General features: G+C 40.5%; 1 protein-coding gene across 5 annotated transcripts in view; it reads left to right on the top strand.

Moving 5' to 3' along the window:
* LOC124300917 (uncharacterized) overlaps positions 1 to 22,352 on the top strand; it is a 77,174-nt gene that overhangs the window by 13,862 nt on the left and 40,960 nt on the right. For all 5 annotated transcript variants that reach the window (XM_046755414.1, XM_046755413.1, XM_046755415.1 and 2 more), the window contains exons 3-5: positions 1,601 to 1,756; positions 11,387 to 14,768; positions 20,040 to 20,505. In XM_046755414.1, the coding sequence (XP_046611370.1) occupies positions 1,601 to 1,756; positions 11,387 to 14,768; positions 20,040 to 20,505 (4,004 nt within the window). The remainder of the gene's footprint in view (positions 1 to 1,600; positions 1,757 to 11,386; positions 14,769 to 20,039; positions 20,506 to 22,352) is intronic.

The raw sequence follows: 22,352 nt of genomic DNA, 5'->3' as shown, positions 1-22,352 counted from the left end.
CGCATTCATTTTCCTCATGGAAAGATAAATCTTTCTCTCCGCACAGTGAAAGATGAAGAACGATCGGTGCGCATTAAAAGGAAAAGTAAGAATTGACGGAAGCAGTCAATTGCATGCGATACGGTGGAAGCAAAGTACCCTGATACGCTGATATGGACCCGCCTTATTTAGGTCTGACATTGGGGTCGGTTTAACGATGTTTAATTGGATCAATTAACTCGGCTCTATCAACCATGCAGGCGCGCATTTGACCCGACGCTTCGGTCGTTTAGAAGATAGGGAGACGGAAGATCTTGTATACGAGCTTTTAAGGATTAATCGGACGTACCGTCTGAATCAAAAGTTAAGATGGGAGAGAGATAAAAACTTGAAAAAATCTCCAGCAATCTTATTTGCGCCAATGATGATGTTAACTAATGAAACAACATTTCGATCACGTGATAGAAACGAATCTGAGGAAATTCGAATGGCACAAGTTGTAATCACATCGATTTGAGGAAAGTTTTTACAATCGCAACGTTCAAAATAATTAACCTCGGCTCTGTTTCTCTGATTTTATTCGTATTTGTACAGATTTATTTCTATTGCATATTAAAGATATCGTTTTATTCACGTTCATCATTATTGGGACAGTTAGTAACGTTAATGGAAATATTTTACAGATTTATTTTCTTTTTCGAACTTTTCATGAAGATAATCCATCCAATTCGTCATCAAAGTTCCGGTATGTTGCACAGAGAAATCTACATTGATTCAGGCAAAAAAGATATCGGATCGTCGTGCAAAAGTAAATTTTCCTTCGTCGATTCAAGTCGGCGCATTAAAGTCCTAAAATTCCGTGGCATGGATGAAAATTCCGGCATTCTACTGTTTTTATCGTGCATATAATATCCCGAATAGGAATTTTCTCGCTCTTCACTTTTTTTCGTATTAGAATTTATTATATTCTTTATTGTCTCCCACAGAAAATTCCTCCGCGGCAGCCGCAGCGGAAAGCCCAACATCTATACAGCGATTAAAGATCGTTAACGTGCACAACCATTAACACACTTTTCACGCGCTTATAAACCGAACGTCTGCAACTGTATTATAAATAAATTCAAATACATCGATCGCTATAACAAAAATTCACGGAAAGTCATGGAAAATTTTTTACAATCTTTGTCCATTCTTCTCAATTTATTCGTAAACTGTGGCTGTCGTTTAAGAAAACGGGAAAAGTTTACCGAAACTTGTATAACATTACGATACAAGGCTTATTTTTCTACCATCACATTCACTTTTGACGTAGATTTCTCGACGATTTTTTATCATCCGATTTATGATTTGCAAGAAATAGCTTCTGTAGTAATTTTGCACTCGCGGATTGGAAATGTGTAGTTTTTAATTTCCCCTGTTTCCATCAGAGTCAGCATGCTACTGTTAAAATCAGGTCAATTTTGACGGTTTATCGCGCTCTATTTCTTACGAAAGTTTATCAACTGAAACTTATTCCGTTCGTATTACGTTCCCTTATTCCTCCTTATAATTGAATGATAAAGTCTCTTTCTCGTATCCTACCACGACAATTAATTATATCGTAGTTTCTTCTTATTTACAGACGCTCTGCTTGTACGGCAGGTCGAATTTCTGGAGACGATCCTCGAGGAGACCTCGGACGATCTCCAAAGCGACTCGGACCGAAGCGGGACAGCTTATTGGCTGGGTTCTGATTCCGAAACGGAAAGTGTCATTCACGTACGAGCTCGTCACGCAGGTAAATAGCGAAATTGCACGTTCCGTACTTGTAATGATGGCTGCACGTTTTTACCTATGCAAGGTATATAATAACATCCGAGTCAATTACGCTGTGATGAATCAGCCGGTGACTTTCATGCGGAAAATTCACACTGTGACTGTAATACCAAAGAAAGGGAAAAAATCGCGTTACAAAGAGGGAGACTTTAATCGTATTAGAAATGCGGGTTGACCAACCCTTGAAATCTGGTGCATCTGTGCACCACTCGTGAAATCTTATGAAATCGTTTGAAAACTCTGAAATCCTGTGGAATATTATAAAATTCTATGATTATTTCACGGTGAAAATTCCTTCTTTTGTAGGTAATATAAAGGACGGTCAAAAAACCGAACGGTGATAAATTTCACGATGATCGTAACACTGCTTGATTGCATAAAGTGTTGCAAGATGCTGCAAGCTATATATTTACATATCGCTGCCTATCTTTAACAGGCAGTTTGTTATATTGACCGTTGAACAGCGCGGGCAACATCCGGCTCAAGATTGAGAATCAGGAGAGAGAAGAAAAAAATACTACAACACATGTCGAATAGATCGTTTGCTCCAAATTTTCCTTTTTCGTTCTTTTTCTCCCTCGGTAAAATGCAATCAACGATAAGAAAAGGACGTCGGCCTGTCCACAAGATCGGTTGACATCACTCGTTCAATTTTCTTATCGATTACACATGAATCAAATTCAGTTTGCTTCTGCACCGATAATTACGGTCCTTCTTCGCTACTTTCTCAAATATATTCACTCGCAGTTGACAGCTGCAAACTTTTTTACATCTTTGCTCTACATGCGAAAGAAACCAGACATGTTATTTATATTTGTTCGTGGCAATTTGCACTCGCTTCTTATTACGTGCAGCATAAATTGGTACAGGTAGATTATATTCTCAGGTGTTAAAGAATGATGTTATTTTCTCTCACAATCTCTGCCAACTGCTGCCAGCAGTTACTTCGTATAAAACTCGTATTTCGCTCGTTATATGATGTATCGAGTGAACGCGCGTTGCCGTCTAACGATAAGCAGTCGAGAGAAAACGTATTATTCAGGCGTCTGGGAGTAACTCGTGAGTAACTTCGAACGGATCAACTTCTTATCCTTCCAAAAAATACGATGGAAAGATAACCATATCTTCAAATATCAAATGAAACGAAGCAAATGTTTTTTTAAATAAATATTCGTTGCGTATAATGATTCAATCAATTGACGGAAATATAAGTGTTTTACATTTGCTCGGCATTCCAAATTAGCAAAATTCACCGATTTGTTCATCCAAGTACTTGGAACTAAACTTGAACATATCGTATGTTCATTTAACCAGCTTTAAAAGTGTTCAGTTTCGCCACCTCGGTGGTTAAATACACCCTGAATAATTCAGAGTTAGAATTTACACTGGGGGGAAAAAGAATTTATACGGAGCGAAGACTTGCAAAGTTTCGAATTCCAAACTTTGACCTTTTGCCACGTGAAATAAAGCTCGTTTTTTTTTTCTTTTTTAAACAATTTATGAGAGAAACAAATTTTGAACCGCTTTTGCAAACTTTGAATGTACAGATGATTATTGAAAAGTTTGTTGAAATCGCTGTAGGAATCTGGAACAAATGTTCTTCCCTTGTAATGACCGATATTCTGATTTCTACATGCAACGGATGAATTGTGGCTTTGAACTCTAGTCTTACGTACCTATAACAGTTCGTCGTATCGAGGTCAGGAGGGTGAGATAGTACGAAGATCATCAGTTTGTCGGTCTTTGGCTGCCGGCTGAATCACACCATTTACAAAAAAAACAAATAAAATAAGAAAATTGTCTTTCATCAGCAGTAATAATGAAGAATCGTTTTTACGTTTGCGGTCTGAATAACAAACTGCAACGTTTCATTTCTGCATGAACGTAAAAAAGGAAAAAAAATCAAAACCTTGCCCAGTGTGCAGAAAAAATATGCGTTTCAAAGTCTGTATTACTTCGTTACATCTTAGGGATCATGAGTTGATATTGAAGAACGATAGCTTCGCGCCGGAATTTGATATGCTCAAAAATCCGTTCTCCATATCAACGTTCATATTTTTCATAAATAAAACTCTAATACCTTTCCGATTGGACCGTCTTATGAGTCAAAAAATCTCCGAGGAACAGGAAGTTACGGAGAGTTGATTGTACAAAATGCGTTTTGAATTTTTTTCTCAATTCTCGATCTCTATGCGATGAGAGAAGAGAGAGATTCTCTCGTAGACCGCTGACGGAATATGGCTTCATAGTTGACTGGAGATAAGTTGTTAAGTGCGGCTTGGAACGCGACGAACCCACGTATAATAAATACTTGAACGGCAACGGTTCACGGATGAAAACGCTGCGGTGAAGATCTTTAAATATTGTACAAACCGTTTCCGAGTTTCCAGGAAACAAGACAATTTAATCAGGATTGCGTTTGTTTACAACTGTCTTAACCCCCTCAATTTTCTCCCTAAGTTTATGTACATGTTTTTCTCGTAGCTTATTTGAAAATGCAAAATGTCCAGTTCCTAGTCCTAGATTCGTTTTGCAAGCTTCCGCGCGCCTCTATAGGCGTTTCTATAATAAACACCATGCACGTTGCACACTCTCGTATATTCAAGTCTGTCGGTATCCAGAGTGCGTGATGTACACGATTTGGGACTTAGCCAAGTCGTTCGTGTTAAATTATTCGCGCGGATTCTGTCCTTCGTTTTGCTTCATCTTCTGCTCTGCCCAGCGTGAGTCTTTGATTGGGCAACTCTCGCCCGAAATTACTTCCTAATCGTTTTAATTAATTCACTAACTAACCGGCGAGCCAGTCCACTGACTTTAAATGTGTTTGATTCAACTCTTGTTAGCCTCTAATTTTTTTTTTCCTACTTTTTTTTTCCTTTTCACCCTGCTCCAAGAGTAATTGCCCTGGCGTTTTCTCGGAACGTTGAGCCGATGCTCTTATTACGCACGTAATTAATGTACCAATAGCTATAACCACGTGTATTTATATAAACCTGCAGCTAATTCATAGTATAGAATTCGATTAAACGCTTCTCAAAATAGAAATCTCTTTCGTTGCTAAATCAATGATCAGAAGCTAATCAGTTTCTATTAGTTTTTTTTTTTTTTTGACGATGCACTTTTTAAATGCTGATACTTCAATTTCTCAAACTAATCTTTTAGCGTCTTTGTCCTGCTTTGTTTTATTTTTATTTTATTTATTTTTTTTTCATTTTGGCAATAATTCTTCTCCCATCGGGCATGCAATGCGCCTTATCTTAGGCATCCAGATATCCACCGTTGATGCTAGACTCTCGACTACTCGACGCGTGACTGTAAGTTCAGTTGCATAATGTAAGGCGCTCAAGTTGCACACACTGATCTCTAGGTTATACGCTGACAGAACTAACTGGAAGCGGTATCCCGTGTTCCCCGTGTTGTTTTTCTGTGATGAATGAAAGCTGTAAGGCGGCCATGTTGCTTGTAGTCAATCTGTCAAATGTCGCGGGAAATTCAAATAATCATCGAAACAGTATCGTGGGGAAAAAGAGAAAATATTAAATACCTATTAATGATTCAACTGTATGTTGACTGAAGAATATATCTTCAGTCAATAAACTCTTTAATGAAAAGTATTTTAATTAGCGAAAGTATTTTACAACTTGTAACAAGGATAATTAAAAAATAATTGACCAAATCTAGAAGCAAGTCTTCATTTTTTGCTGAAAAAAGGTGCTTTTAAAGTGGAATTACATATATCACATATTATTACGTGTAATAATTACATAATAAATTTGATCAAGTTGAAAATTAATTGAATGCCACGGTTTTACAGCGGTTGAAGTGCTTTACGAAAAAAACCACAATATAGCGACAAGACTAATATTTTTGCTGTCAATCTCAAAAAAAGAAAATTTTAACACGATTTCAACTTTAATCTTGAATAACTAGTGAAAGAGTTGAGTTATCAAAAAATTATAAGAGATCTTTCTTGTAGGGCATTGAATCCCCTTCAAAAAGATGTATCGAGCATTCATGTACATCGCCTCGTTACTGACCTACAAAATTCAGAAATAACTAAAATTATTTTAGCGTGTTAAATGAATAAAAAATGAAAATTTGCGTTCAGGAATCACTGCATGTTAACATTAAGGGCTCGAATTGTGACAGGCGTTTTATTTCCTCTTCCTAAAAATATTCAACGTGTGTCTTTGAAAAGAAATACTCTATTTTTTTGGACCACCCTAATGCACACATGCCCGCATGGGTTCTGAAACAGTTAATTTTCTGCACAGTCGATTACGATGACAATGGAGAATATCAGCCCGTAACATAACCCTTGACCGTCGAACCTAACTCAAAAATTCCCAAGAATACAAACGATGTTACGTTTACGGAGCTCCGATCGGTTCTCGGAACTATTGGAATTGCTTCGAAGCCTAGCCCCAAAATTCTTAAATGACATAATCTAGATTTATGATATGCATCCGGTATTTGTAGGCAAGACCCTGCGAAATATTCGTATTGTTTATTATGACAAATATGTCATAATCATCTATGACTGTGCACTGTGGTTTTGTACGAACAAATAGACTAAACGAGAATTAATTTGTAGAGATAATACGTGTTCTGGGGTACAATATATCATGTTCAAACCTCAAGCCTCTCCATTGTGAGACATTAGCATAGGTAGGTTTGTGGCGCGTTACTCATAATCTCAGATTTACGGAGGCATAAATACCAGGACTTGCAACAAATGTCAATGGCTTTGTGTATTAATATCATGCTGACAGATCCGAACCTTCAACATTCAACGAGACCGGTTATAATTGGGTATCGATTGTGGAAATTGGAAAAAGACGGATTTAGTCGTGTCTCTCAATTGTTTTTTCAGGAAATTTTAAAAATATTATTTTGTGTATGCGTTATTACAATTAATACGTATTATACTGTTAATTCAGTATTAAATAAAAGTTTTCATGAAAAATGAATTTATTTATCGAGATAATGTGATATCACATTTTTCAACGTGCTAGTTTTATGAAATTAATAATACAGTAATTCGGTCAATATGTACAGCGCTCAACGTGAATATTTCAAGAATCGAGCTGTTTCGCTGAAAAATTATTATTAATTAATTCTTATACCTGAACTATCGACAATTACTGTTGAAGAATATCGTAAAACGATTTTCAGAGAACCCGTATATTCTTCTCCGCAAATTACCGATTAGTTTCATGAGGCATAACGATTTTGATTTTTCTTTGAAATAATCTGTAGATAAATTTTGACGATCTCTCACATTAATCTTATTCACTCTGCACCGTTAGCTCTGTATTGTTGTAAACTGGATATCAATTATCCTGCATTCTACAGTCCCGGTTTTCTGAACGCAGCATTAATAATACCGTACAGTGAAAAATTCTTGGATGTTAATTGAAACTTTCTACTTTAGTAGTACAGACTCGAATCGTGATTCGGTCGAGCATTGCACACACACACACACACACACACACATTTATATAAAACAACTTCGGCTTAATTATTACGGAGATGTTGAACTTTGGCGCGTGCCGCTATCTGCGCGAGTCACGTTCGTCTTAACTTTGTTTCGAAATACTGCACGTGGGTCGTTCTGTCAAGAAGAAGAGGCGCCCGATAAGACCAACGACCTCAACCACGGAATGTTAATGAGAAATGACTGTATCGCCCACGTTTAAGGATCGCGGATTACGCTGACGTAATCCAGCCTCGTCAAGCGTTGAACCGTGACACGCGAGAAATTTCGTTCAACCTTCGGAAAACATCGGGGATTCCAGGTAACTGGAGTTTTACATTGCCAAGGTCTGTCTGCAGGCGGAACGACGTCGACGTTTGGAACGAGTCGATCAACGGTAAAAATCGCACCGTTTCGTACTTGGCGTTATTATTTTTTCAAAACGACCTGCACAGAGACAAGATCTTGACTCGCGGCGTGTTTTTGAATATAAAAATCATTTCGCATCATTTTTCGCAAGCGGCAGGCGAATAGAAGTTGATAATAACATTTCCAAACATTTTATATCTCGGATACATCCGTGTTTATAGGTTTTTGGATAAGTCGTGGGATTCTCATTTCTTCGTCGAACTGGATTTTAAACGATGATTGCGAATTTAGACAACATATTTATAACCTTTGGATGTACAAGATAAACAGATCAGAAACGTCCTTTACTTTTTAAAGATATCTTATATCGTTGAAGTGGCGTTCACCTCAAGAGTCACTTGAAGTTTGTTTCAGTGCGTTTCTTTTACTCACCTTGTTACAGATAAGCGGATAAGTTTCACGTTAGAAAAGCATATCGTTGAATTAAGTGGATAACAATCTAAATGCGATTATACGTATAAGCAGTTTTTGCATCGAGAGAAATTTATTCTTTTACAGATTACTATATCTGTATTAAATTTGTTTTGCCATAATCAAGAAATACAGTTTTGGGTAAAATAACGGATCCAGTTATGCGATTCACGGAATATACATAATTTAATCAATTTCTACCCTTTCTTTTGTCCTTATTGTTTCTTCTTTTTTTCGAAGGTGACACGCAACGTGCAGACTGTCGTCTTGTTTCCGGAAATGCCGGAAATCTGGACAGCATTACACGACTTTATGTTACCACTTAAACGGCACGCGTTGAAACTTAATTAAATGGTTGCGTGTTGATTCAAACGTTACTGAAGGACTAAAATATCCGATCGTTGATTTCACGCCAATTATCTGTATCAATTACACAGGAAAGTTGCGTGCAATTTAGTCTTTATACCTCATACAGTTTCGATCGGTATCGTTTCACGCGTGCTTATCGCTCGTGTCGAGCTTGGTTACATAATATTTCCCAGCTTTCCCACCGAGAAAGCGTAGCTTCCGGTTCCCTGTAAAGTTGAAACTAAAGTCTGCGATGAAACGATAATTTTAATATAAGATTATAGTTATTCTACAAAAAAAGCACAAGCTGTTTCTTTCACGGTTTTAAAACAAATGCAATTTTGTCAATGTTTTTTTTTGTTTTTTGTTTTTGAGATATTTATCTTCAATTAACAACGCATTTTTACGAATGTACACGAATACACATTTTTCTTTTGCATAACGTTGTGATACATTTCTTGCAATATTTCTGCCTTTCCAATATAGTACAGTATCTATTCTTTAAATGCAACATTCTGATTTAATCGAAAAATTCTTTGTTTTAACTGCTGTAGAAATCTTCCTCGGTCGAGATACTTGAAAAATTTGGATTTCAGGTTTTTGCCCTTGAACGAATAAACTTTTCAATAAATATCTGGCCTTGGAACGTTCCTCAGAATATCACAAAACTTGACAAACTTTTTTATTAAAATTGACAATTGTATTAGAAATAACAGCCGTTTCTCCAACGTACGAAATTTCCTACTGACAGCATTTACAGAGTTGTAAATTAGAAATGCTACGATTTAATTCGATTTTCACTGTTTCAATGTTAATCGTTCGTTTAGAAAAAAGAATTGATTTTTTTTTTTAAATTTATAGTCACGTAGCGAAGATTTTTATATAAAATTTATTCGTTCACTCAATCAACGTCAGAATAAAAATTTCGCAAACTCGCAATTTCTCTTTTATGTTTGAAAAAAAAAGAAAATGATCCAAAAACGAAACTGAGCAGCGTGGCAATGTGTTGAGGATAAAAACCACATCTTGTCAAGAGTTATTTCCAACAGACGTAATCATTATCAATACTCCATCCTGCTGTATTGATAAACGATAATAATGGTGAAAATCTCAAATATGAATAACATAATAGAATCACGTATGAAAGAACCTGTTTTAGCATTCTAATCTGCTATGAACGGTGAATAACGATTGTACGAATTCGCTTTTGTCCTCTGCTTATTTTGTTCTTTGTGTCATGACAGCCTGTGTATATCCAGTTGTGTAATACATACTCCCACGTAACTTGTAGTATCATATTGTTATGCGACGTAGACAATTGCACACGCAACGTATGACGATCCGCCTTCAACGTTTACTCGTTTTCACTCATGCGAATTATCCCTCCACCCCTTTTGGTATCCTATAATATATCGGTGACAGGATAACACAAGTCCATGGTGATTGTCGACTATTATTTCCGTCTCTCCCGTGTCAGCGCGATCGGACGCGTGTTCTTATAATATATATGGCATTCTATGATAAGTCGATCAGGTTTTAATCTCACCATTTTGAATTTGGTTTAAACATTTCTAGACGATTGGAGTGCCTCTGAAACTGCCAGTAAATATTCAAGCATTTCCATAGTTCGACGATTTTTAAAATCCTCAATAAAATTATGAAACAGAACAACTTTTTGCTTTTATCATTTCAAGATTCGCCCCACAACGAGATAGTTTCTCAAATATTTTTTTCAGTACTCTGCAAGTCTTGGATAGAAGAAGATGAATGTTTCAATGTTTTTTAAGTTTTGGCAAAATTCGTAAATCTTTTCGTCCCTTTCAGCATAAACATGCCTAAATTGTGTAAGAGGTGAAAATGATGTTCGAACGTGCATTATTTGTCATCTCCTGAATTTTATTTTTCAAAGCTCACTCTCATTTTTTATTCAATGAGAAAAAATTAGTCACAAGATCGAGACAGTTCGGGAATTTATCGGCAGTTTCTGAACGCTTTCAACATTAATTTTTGTAAACTCAGAAATGTGAAAGTGTCGAAAGCAGATGAAATTTTCGTGCTAATGCTTTTGAAAAATTCAAATTTTTTATGAATTATACGTGATACGGTAGGAATATTGATAATTGTAAAATCTGAGAATAAAAAAAAAAATAACTACTATTACCTGAAAAAGTTTCAACAAAGTAAAAAATGGTGAGGTCAAAACCTGCTCGTATTGGCACGGAATGGACCATACAGACAGCCACGTTGCGTCAATTCAGGTATGAGACTCGATCGTATAATACCTATTTCTGCTTACCTGCGGCGCCGCTCGTGTCAGCTAATTTCCAACCGAGGAAGCGGCTTCGAGTGCCGACGCACCCACTCCCGGAAGCCCCTTAACTTGGCCGGAAGTATCGCTTATAGAGCTACGCTATTCCGACAAATGATCGGCCCGCAGCCACGCGTCGCGACGCCGCTTCGTTGACCGTTGTTCGTGATTCCCGCGATGCGTGTAATGCTAACGATACGTACACACATGAATCGATACGCAGGTGTGAAATTTTTTATTTAGCAAATTTGTTAGTGATTGAAATCCTCTAAAAATCATTGTGTGTAATTGATGTTTTTTGCGACGCACCTGCCAAAATGGGATTGTTGAATTGGCAGATGAAAACGATAATTTCATCTAGTTTAAACATAGCACACACCTTGGACTTCTAAGTATATCGTCATTGTAGAATTGACAACACCTGAGACTCGTGACCTCAGATATTTAGCCTCGTAAAATCGCGAAACACGTGGTGAAGTCAGCGTGCCAACAATGCTCAGACGATGATGATAATGATAAATCGCTAAGGAATAAATGTAGCCTGTACAACTAACACGTGTCCGCATGCCATGTACGTATACCTTATTCCGGGGATTCCCCGTTTGTCCTTTGCTTCACAGAGGAGAAATTGGACGGTAGCGGAAGCGAGTGTAATTCGGTGGTGCCAAAGAAACGTAGACGAAAGAACGGGGTCGAGGGGGATGAAGACGCGGTGATGATGTACGACGACAACGGGGACGAAGAGGACGAGGAATTTTCTTCCTCGTCTCGGTCGAGTTCCCTCCTCCAGTTCGAGACCTTGGAAAGAAACTGCGCGACGACTTGTCGAGACTCACCGTCGAGCTACAGTTTCGACTCCCTAGACTTTGCGAATCGCAGGCCGAACGGCAACTTCGGCAACACGTCGCCGGACAGTCTGGAGGGTCGGAGTCTCGACAGCGACACAATCGTGACGAACGGCACGTCGAACCACGTTGGAGAACGTCTGGCGAACGGTGTGCAAGGTAAGATCCGTCCCTATCGCAGCTTCGAGAGCCTTGAGACTTGCCAAAAGTTGGAAGACCATCGGCTGGTCAACGGTGGGTTCGCCATTTACGCGACCAACGAGAAGCACCGGAATCTCCGACTGGCCGGCGAGTATTCGGACGACGAGTACGACTACGACGACGACGACGAGGAGGAGGAGGAGGACTATGACGACGTTGGTCTGGGGCGAAGACTGTCGGCACGTGACAGGGACTTTTGGCAGGGTGAAAATGGCGGGGATATAAGCGAGTTTAATTGTAAGAAGTTCGAGGACAGGCTCGGCTTTGCCGAAATTCCATCCGGCTACTCGACCTCGATGGACCGTCGGAACATAATCGATCTTCGTGAGATCGGTATTGAAACGAAGCGCGACGCCGTCCTCGAACTGAGGTCTGGCCAAACTCTCGGCTCGGCCGCTCTGCTGCAGAGCAGGATAAATATAGCGAGCGGCATGGGTCGAGGCGGCGGAGGCGGCAGTTGTGGCGGCCAACAGGGGTGGAGCGAACAGGGTTTTAATTTTAGATTCACGGATAAATCTCAGAGCGTGCCCAGTCTGGCCAGCGACGTCTCGACGCACGGTGCAGCGACACGTCGTTGCAGCATTTCCCCGTCCCAGCTCCACTTCGAGGCGCAGGACTTCGAAAACTTTGTACAAGTATCCAGCGTCCCCGTCGGACTTCATCTCTGCGGGCTGGCGGCCCAGAATGTATTTCGGTCAACGTCCGAAGAGCCGGGTGTTGCCGATCACGAAATGGCGGAGCTTCCCGGGTGCGAGGAAGAAGCGACCTCGCCCTCCTCCCTCGAGGAGGAGCCTAAGCGACAGGTAACGTCGACGGTCAGGACGCAGGACAGGGCCGAGACGAACCTGGTCTTGGTCCCGGTCCCGATGACGGATCTGCAGGTGGATTCCATCGTCGACGAGGCGATCAGACGCCTCGAACGCGAGGACGAGGCCCGGAAGCCTCAGGAAACCGGCCAGCAGCGTCCGAGAAGAGTGAAGAACAACGCGAGCTACGAACTCGCCCAGCACTTCGAAGTCGAGGATTTCGCCAGGAGGTTACCCGTCCCCGAGGGAGACGCCGAGGTCCCGAAACCGACGCCGAGACGTCGCGTTCGCAACAACGCGAGCTACGAGCTTGCTCAGCAATTCGATTACGTCAGGGCCTTCTCAGGACAGAGAACCTTCCAGCGGATGGACGCCTGTGACGAGCTCGAGGAACCGGGAACCTCGGGGCTCAAGGTCACCGACCTTGTCGAGGAGATGACGAAGAGCTTCGCCGGCACCGGTTCCGAGACCAATCTCACCACCGCCAACGGGTTCGGACCACCCGAGGCCAAGGTTTACTCGAAATCGAGCGAAAACGTTGCCTCGGATCGAGGGAGGAGCGTCCCGGTTAGTGAGAACCACGTTCAAGGTCACGGGAAGATTTCGGAGGCGAAGAAAAAAGCTGGCAACGCGATGTTGTTCAATCGCGACGAGAACGTCGAGGGGGAATCGCTTCTGAGTCAGATAAAAAAAAACTTGGATTCATTTTCAACGTGTGGAGAAAGTGCTAGCGCACAAAAATTCGACGACGAACCAGACCTACCGTATTTCGAAAATAAATCCATAGCCGCAACCGTAACCGATCATCATCATCATCATCACCATCATCACGATCATCATCACAATCCTAACAGTAATAATCAAACCGATGAAAATTCACAAGAAATCAACCAATCGGAGGACAGTGAAGGGGAGAGTAAATCCGCAGCAACGAATCGCGAGAACGAGGACGAAGGACACGTCGAAGAGGAGGATGAGGAAGATGAGGAACGCGAGGAAGTCGAGGTCAGGGTCAGGGGCGAAAAACGGAGGTTAAAATTGAACGTCAACGCGGCGAGTGACTATCTCGGTAACAGCGGCGGAAACTGCGGTGCAGGTGGTAACGTGGTGGCGGATATGTTCATCACCGGAAAGCCATCGAGCCTCGAATCGTCGTCGTCAAGATCGGTGAGCAGCACGCCGAACTTGCACAAGATGTCGTTCATAAGTGAATTTTACCCGGAACAAAACGTTACGACGACGCCAACGTCGGCGACGATGACGAACCCGGTTCACCAGAGCTCGGGTGGTATTTGCTGCAACGACGATCCGTTCGTCGACGACATCGACGAGGGAATCGGCAGCGTCAAGGACTACGACAGACTGTTTCTTCACGGTTCGGTTAGGTCCGAGTCAGCCATTGGCATGACGAGGTTCTCCATGGACGGGGCTGCCGGAAGATCGGAAGCCGATGACCATAGACGGGACGACGCCGGTGTTGGGATCGGAACAGGGAGCAGCAGCGACAGGAATACGGAGAGGCGATCGAGGGCGGGCAGTTCCACCACTAGCGGAAATACCAGCCTTGGAGAAGGCAGCACGGCCAGTGAATGGCCGCAGAGACCAGAGACCGACAATGTTTACCCCCCACTTCTGCAAACACAAGCCTCAGAGCCGCTCCAGCGGATCACCAGTCTCAAACGGAGTGGGACCGTTGAGGCAAAACAAACCCAAAGCAACGCGACTAGTTATACGGGTGTCACGACGCGCGATATGTCGTCAAAGTTGTCGTCATCCGGGGTGTCGGCGGTGCATCAACACCAGCAGGACACTACCGGATCCGGGAAAATTCAGCAGGAGAAAAAAAAGGGTCTCGGTGGTTTTCTTCAGAGGTTTTCGAGGCTGCGGTTTAGTGGTCGTTCTAAAGTGCCGAGGTCAGAGTTGGTTAAGAAGAGCGCCAGTGCCGCCGAATCGAGACCTAACAATGTTAACAAAGTGCAGAGTAAATCAGTGACGGATAATAGACAGACCAACGAGCCCGAGTACGTTATCATACCTCTCCATGGACCAGGAGACGAAGAAAGAAACGATCATCCCGCCGTCGTCGAGTCAGCCTCGCCAGAGAATACCGGAAAGTCGACCGATGTGCAGAGGAGCGGTTCAAATTTGAGGTGACTATTGTGTTTCAATCTATTCCTAGGATATTTTCCTGCTCGACGCGAGTTCCAGAACCTAAAATTTATGTTTTTTTTATGTTTTTCCTTTTTATGTTTTTCCTTCAGATTACGGTACACGTTGACAGGTGTAATTATAATCCGATAGCCTAATTTTTGAGTTCGAAGTGCTGTGTTTACATCGTCATTGTTTATCGTACATGAATTTTCTCCCATCAATTTCTCAACGATTTTTTTTCTTTTTTTTTTGTCTTCACTATTTACCAAGCTACCCGTCCGTCGATTCAAACACCAATCTTCACTGCTATCGCGCATCGCGAACTTCATGCGAAGTGTGACTTCGCTGAGGTGCGATAGTAGAATCGATTCATTACACAATGGTCGATCAGTCTGCAGCTAAATATATCACTGTTAAATTAAATTGGAATCAATCAACGAGGCGTAACAAACAAAATAACCGAATTTCAATACAACTCTTCAAGCCGATCCGCAATGTCATTCCCACCGCTCTGCAATACCACGCACGCTTTGTTTTTTAACGATGCAACTGGGTTAGTGGTACATGTGCGGCATCGTCTATCGACTCGAAGTAGGTACACCGTTGTCTTGCACTAAAATCGGACCCGAGTAAATCATCGCTGAATAGTGGACTCGGTTTCAATTCGTTCGTATCTATTATGTACGTCAGACGCTCCCGGCTGTCTTTTTATCCGGAAAATTTTAGGTCATCTTGAAACTGCGGATATTGCGGGAAACGCGTGGTAGAATAAGAAAAACTCGAGCCGCACTCGCCACCGGTGAAAATTACGAGGTCGATCCAACAACGATTGCGTAACTGTATTACCCTGTGTCACGTGTGACACGTACAGTCTAGAATCAGTTGGGTACTGTAACGGTAGCCCCATTCTCACAGGAATCAAACGTAATTGGATGACGAGCTTTTGAGCTTTTGTTATTGTTGTACCTCTTTAATAAATGATCGTAAACCGCGCATCAGTCCTTTCCGTATCAAATAATTCACTCGGGGGATGAACAATGGCTGATACGTGTACGTTATATACAAATCCGCATCGTTTTAATCATTATTTGCATCGAGTTATTGCTTTGAAAAAAGAAATCGGGAAGATACGCAATCGTCGGAATTATCGCGGTGATTTCAGCGCTATTTTCATCGTCCACTCGCTTTTCCACCAACATACGATTCTCGAGCTTTAGTTACGTGATGTATATTTACATTTGCTGCATAGTTTTCACGAACGTCAGTTCGCCGTTAAAACTTGTGATTTACGTATATATAAGACTTTTTCCTGTTTAATTTTCGTAACATTTTGTACCAATATTACCATCGCTCGAATTTTGAATTACGGTATACACTGTGTCATTCAAAGTCAACAGTTCAAGCATACTCTCAGGATATGATTGTATCATCATTTATATTGCATTCGAGTAAACCCGGTATATAGGTATATAGGTATAATAAAGCATAATATCTGCACTTTCAGTGTAAAATCAACATCTCACGGATTCATAATGTATACAAAAATGAGTCCGCACAACAATTTCATTAGATAAAAGATTAATTCAAGTGGTTCCTTGAGTACTCAACCGCAAACACTACTATCTATGCGTACATCTCGGTCTTTAACCTCATACCGGACATTATTTAACTATACAGACGCTAACGCGCGACACGAATTTAATATTCCAGCATGACAGTCTTGCGAATTCTTTCTAAATAGTCGAGGACCATTTTTTTTCTCATTACACTGAAAATTATTTCATACTAGTAAATGCCTCGATCGTTTGAAAATTTTTCTTCTCTTATTTTATTTCATTATTTTTTTTTTTTTTTTCACTCTATTTCATTTACTCGGTAATTATGGAAGCGGGTCGCTTTGTGTTTTATCGTTTCGCGTATTATCGCAGATATGTTTTTCTGATGTTGATATTTACTACTGGGCAATAAATTATCGTCAAATGAATAATTTTCGGTAGTCAGTTAATTATTCCTACAATAAATTGTAGACTGTAAATATTTCTCCATAATACAGAATCATTTCGTGGTATTGAAATTAACTAATCGTAAGAACGTTGCGGTGATCACGTTCACGGGCTGGCGACAGACGCGAGTGAAAACCGAGAATAGTCAGAGAATTGCGCTCGTTCTTCCTCCGTTAATCAGCATCAGGCTTCAGTAGTTACAATGTGTTATAAAATTATGACAAATTTAATAAATAATAGCGGCATTCTACGTCCGAAAATGTTATTTTCTGAGCGCTGTGTGTAACCGGGTTTTTTTTTTTTTTTTCAACAGCATTGTAATTTTCCCTAGGCTGGAAAGTATCACTTGAAAACTGAGCCGTATAAAAAATTACATGTGGAAATTCTCAAGCGACCGTGATACTTTTTTACTCATTATCAGTGTCTAGCATACTCGCAGACTTATCTCACTCACTGTCCGTAGAACTACTCAATATGTTCTCGTTAAAAACACTTGCCAGATGGTTATTGGAATCATCTGAACCTCTTTCGATTTTTAATATTGAACTATCGTTTTTTTTTTCTTTTTTTCTCTAGGCCTTCGTTGAAAATGAATAATAACATGCACACGTTGATACTTCAAGCTGAGTTATTTCCCTGTCATTCCGTTCGACATGGAACAATGCTCGGTAACACTGTTGTTGATTTTCTGCCAGCATTTGAATTCTCACGTCAAACAGTTTGCAAATATGTTGTTTTCGCCAGACCAGCCAAGTTTCACGTTAATCCTAATCCCCCTCCCTTTTTTTTTTTGCTTAATATTTGGATCTTCGAAAGCGAATTTCGTAACTATTGCAGACTCCTAAATACTAATCTTTTCGTTTAGTAACGGGAATTTCATTTCTGAGTAACTCACACGTGAATACCTTTATGTGTATGTTATATTTGCCCCGAGTTAGTTTGGGGTACGGCTCTCTGAATCTTCAAGACGTGTTAGGTGTACAGTCTGCTGGACAATCTTCCGACAGCAAAACGGAGGTGGGAAGAATGAAATTTGAACGAATGTGCAACTAAAATTGGTGGGATAGTAATGGATATGATTGAAACGTCCCTTGAATCTAGAAATATTTGTAGAAAGAAAAAAAAATTGCGCATTTAAACTGTACCAGAGTCCAGCTGTAATGTCATGGCCTATTTGTTTTTGTAAAATATGAATGTATTGCAAAGAATTTACTTACAGACATTGAATACAACTCGTCAATGGTTTTAATAGTATACGTAACGTTTGAACAAACTATATAATTTTGACGATATGGAAAAATTGCTATTACCGATTGTGGGATCGTCTGAACGAAACAGGCAAGTTTTCAACTCGGTATCTTCAATAATTTTTGGAGCGGACTGTACACCCGACGGATCCTTATAGAGCCGAATAAATATTTACCGGGCAAACATACCACGATATGCCTATAGCCTAATGAAGGCTACGCCCAGAAGGTTCACTGCTTCTTGAAAGAAATATGAAGAAGGAGGTTAGAGACGCAATTGCAACTAGGGCGGTTCTGGGTCGAAGCGTACAAGGGTGTATAAGGGTTATTGATGTACGTAGAAACGTGGAATCCTAAAAAGGTCAGGAAATTTGACGAACAATATGGAGTTTACGTTGCGGGTTTGACTATTTCTAACTTCTAACCAAGACTTCTTGACTCCCGCGGAATAAGGGTAAATTTTTAACTCGTTTTACTGTCGTAAATATTCAAAATTCATTTTCAAACTATGGTTGCAGAATTTGAAAGTTCGGGAAGTTGGCTTATGTTCAAAGATTTATTTAATTTTTTGAGTTATCGCACGACCGCGAGAGGCGTAGTATTTTAGAAGAGGTAAAAAAGGAATTTTTCATTTGATTCGTATCTTTTGCTAAATCATCCTGTCTCATTGAAATAATGTAAGCTTATTGTCACTTATCTTTTGCACAGATCGTGCGTATAATACAACGAATTATTTTACACAAAAAATGGATGAGAATAAAAATCACAGCAGTTTACAATTTAAAATCACGATGAAAATATACATGATGCATAAGAGATTTGGTTAGATTTTGGATACGAATGATAAAAATTTGGTAGTATATTACTGGAAAGGTTGAGTTCAAAGCTCCTTCTGCAAGAAAAATGTCTTGTATAGCATAGTAGATGTAAAAAATCAATTTCATATACTTACATTGATGACTTTTTGAGTAGGTTCCGTAAATCGATCCGTTTAAATTTCTTAAAAGGGTTTCATGCGATTTTATGCGGACTTTATGCAGAAGACAGTCTTGTAAATAAATGAGAGTTTCTATCGCAGAGTAAAATCGAAGGAATGTACCAAATTTTTATCACTATAACGCGATTTGAAACGAAGCATCGACATTTAATTGTACGCCTTTATTTATAATTCCAATATATTTCTATTTGTAGGCTTTTGAAGATAGCTTCGTAGTTTACGAATACATAATGATATGACAAATATAGAATGTAGGACTGTCCCGTAATGAAAGCACAAGCAGGGTGTCTACTGCTCCTCAAATATCCTTAAATCCTGGAATTATCCTGAGAAACAAAAACTACTCCTTGAGTCCTGGAAAATTCCTGTAATACTTTGATTTATCCTGGAAAAATTGACACAAGACATATTTGATAAATTGTTAAATTTTTATCGCAGTCGACGGACCATGCAGTGGTTAGCACTTCACTTCGTATAGTATACAAACTGATGTATACATTTTTTTCATTCAACACCTAACCAATTGCTCCTATCCTTAAAATTCATAAAACAATGAAATTAACTGTTCCAAAAAACCCTGTGATAGTTCTAAAATCTGGATTCACGATTATCATAGAGTAGTAGACAGTGCCTTCGATTGTCAAGTAGGCACTAGCGTTGTGCGATTAACCGATTAATCGGCATCTATTGTCAATCTATTAATCGATAATTTCGGTTGATCTTATTTCCAATTGATCGATTAATCAACGGAAGTTGCCTCATAATCGTTCTGCAGGTCAATCGGTATACGAATCGAAAAACCGATTAATCGATTCATTGTAAAAACGATTAATCGAAGCTACCGATTAATCGATTAATCGCACAGCACCATCAGACACCCTGAACAAGGTATATCGAGTTTTGGCCAATCGACCGCCCGAGGTCGGAAAGGCTGAAAGTTGTATAGTTCCAATTTGTAAAGTTGCATGCGTAGGAATTAGTTTCAGGGGCTAAATTAACGAGGCACGTTACTTTTGTCCGCAGCTCGAATTCGCGGTCGGCAATTTCCAGCAAACCACCCCTGCCGCCACAGCCGCCACGAGCGGGGGCGCTGACGGCGCGGCCACCCTCAGGCGTCGGGACGCGCCGACGCGCCGCGACGGACCTCGGCAGCCCGACGGCCATCGAGATGGCGAAAGCTCGCGCGATGCAGGCTGGCTCCGAGCGCCCCGTCGGCCTGCTCGAGACCGACCTCGACGCAGCCGACGTCGCCGACGCCTCCGTCGACCACCAGGTGGGCGTCGCGACGCCCGCGGCTTCGAACAACAAGAAAACCCGGAGTCTCCTCAACCTGAATCACAGTCGGGCTGTTCCTGGCGGACGCAACGTACTTCACGCCCCCCAATCGCCGGGAGGTACTAACGTCGAGGGCGCCGTTTCCTGCGGCCACCAACGCCCCCACAAGTCCATGGAGTTCCTCCTCGACAAGGAAAACCTCCACTTCGTCAAGGTCAGTACGTAAACCCACCCAACTCCCCGTTCAATCCATTTACCACCACCCTTTATATCGCTCCGTCGTGCATAATTTTTACCACCCTGTACCTAGTCGGATACACCCTTCTCTGCTATATCCAAATTCTCCCACGTCTTTTAGCATTTTCGAAAGGATAAAAAAATATTGTCGAGTATATAGAGATCGTTGCACGTCTTCTTTTTTTTTTTTTTCTTTATTAAGAAAATTCTTAGACCCTTACGGTATTGCGCTTATTTTATGCAGTACAGTCGCAATTCACCGGTTCGAACGAATTTCCTCGGCTTACTAACACTGGTGTACTTGGAAAAGTCGAGTCTGTTAAACTGCGGTGAAAAATTACATTACGAAAGACTTTTGGTTATCGATATATTCTTTCGAGGGTCTAAGAAAAAGCGAACTTGTAAAAACGTACCGTGCACATTCTTTCGGAAAATCTTCCGGAAATAAAGACACCGTTCAAACTGTCCTCAGAGTACAAGCGTTTTCTAGAAATTTGTCGGTATGACAAATTATCGCACAGAGAAGACGCATTGACGCGTCTGTAAATGTACAATTAGAGACGTAGGTGCCCTTTCATCGAGTTAATTCGACTCTGTACCAAATGTTGTAATAACGCAAAGTTCGTCAATATACCTCGCAAATCTGGCACAGTTCTAAGACTCGGTTTTACGATTGGTAGGATGGACAGTTAAATGCAGTACGAGGTTTGCGATATTGTATGTGTGCGGCGTAATGGGGTCGCTGCAGCGTTTTATGGCTTTTGATACATGTATAATGTACGTAATGTATAAATCTGTATTCGTGTATGTCCGAATACACACATTTACTTATAATGCATATAATATATGTTATGTACGCTGGTTAATGCTTCGATTCGTGGTTTAACGTCGTACCCGTAATCCATACGTCGAGTCTGCTCGCATCTTGAATTCGTGAAAGGAAAGTACCAAAGTGTATTATTATATGTGTATACATACACGTTCGCTTTAACAACGCGTTTCATTCATTCTCGAGAAGCTGAATTATACGAATCGTTTATTCATTCCTTACTCTTTATTAATATGTTTTCCGTTTCAACTCTTTCCCTTTAATGTACCTCCCATATCATCACTAGAGTGTATAAGCTGGAATTATAACACGTAGTCTACGATTTATCTATTCACCATTCAAGCAGGATGCAAATTTGAGCGGATAAACTATTTTTGAAACACTGTTAACCGATATCTTTATTTGCGTATCACACTTGTGACTAACCATTTTTTTTTACTGTTTACATTATCGATAAATACTGTAGCTGAAACTTTTATCTATCGCTGCGTAATTGTTCCTATCGTAAATAACGATGAAACGGCGTTTCGCACGACATTTGTCAAATATTACCGTTCTAGCGAATCCTTCAAATCATCATTAACTCGTTTAAAAAACAATTTTTCACGATAATGCGTGCTTCAACTATATAAATGTAGTTAAAAAAAAAATTACCAAATATAGGTATGTCGACGAAATACGTGTTCTGAAATTATCGTGAAATTTTATGACCCTTTTCGAATGGTCGACCAATTCTGCGTATGTTTTGTGTAACCGCGGTTGTTTTCCCAGTTCTTATCTCACGCTTCTTTTCTAAAGATACGAAATTCAACGAGGTGACCCAGAGACCGGGATTCTTTGGCCCTTGCGAAACCGGCGCTCCTCCACGTAAGCGAGAGGCACTACAGCGCAGCTGTTAAAGCGAAGTGCTTCAACGAGGAAATGGGTTAAAACTGAATTCCATTAATTGAAATCCTCAATTACTATGGCCTTGTGCGTGTCCGATCTGCAGGGTG

The sequence above is a fragment of the Neodiprion virginianus genome, chromosome 3 (assembly GCF_021901495.1).
Source record: "Neodiprion virginianus isolate iyNeoVirg1 chromosome 3, iyNeoVirg1.1, whole genome shotgun sequence".
Taxonomy (NCBI): Eukaryota; Metazoa; Arthropoda; class Insecta; order Hymenoptera; family Diprionidae; genus Neodiprion; species Neodiprion virginianus.
The sequence above is the reverse complement of the archived record's forward strand: the minus strand, read 5'-3'. Positions and strand labels throughout refer to the sequence as shown.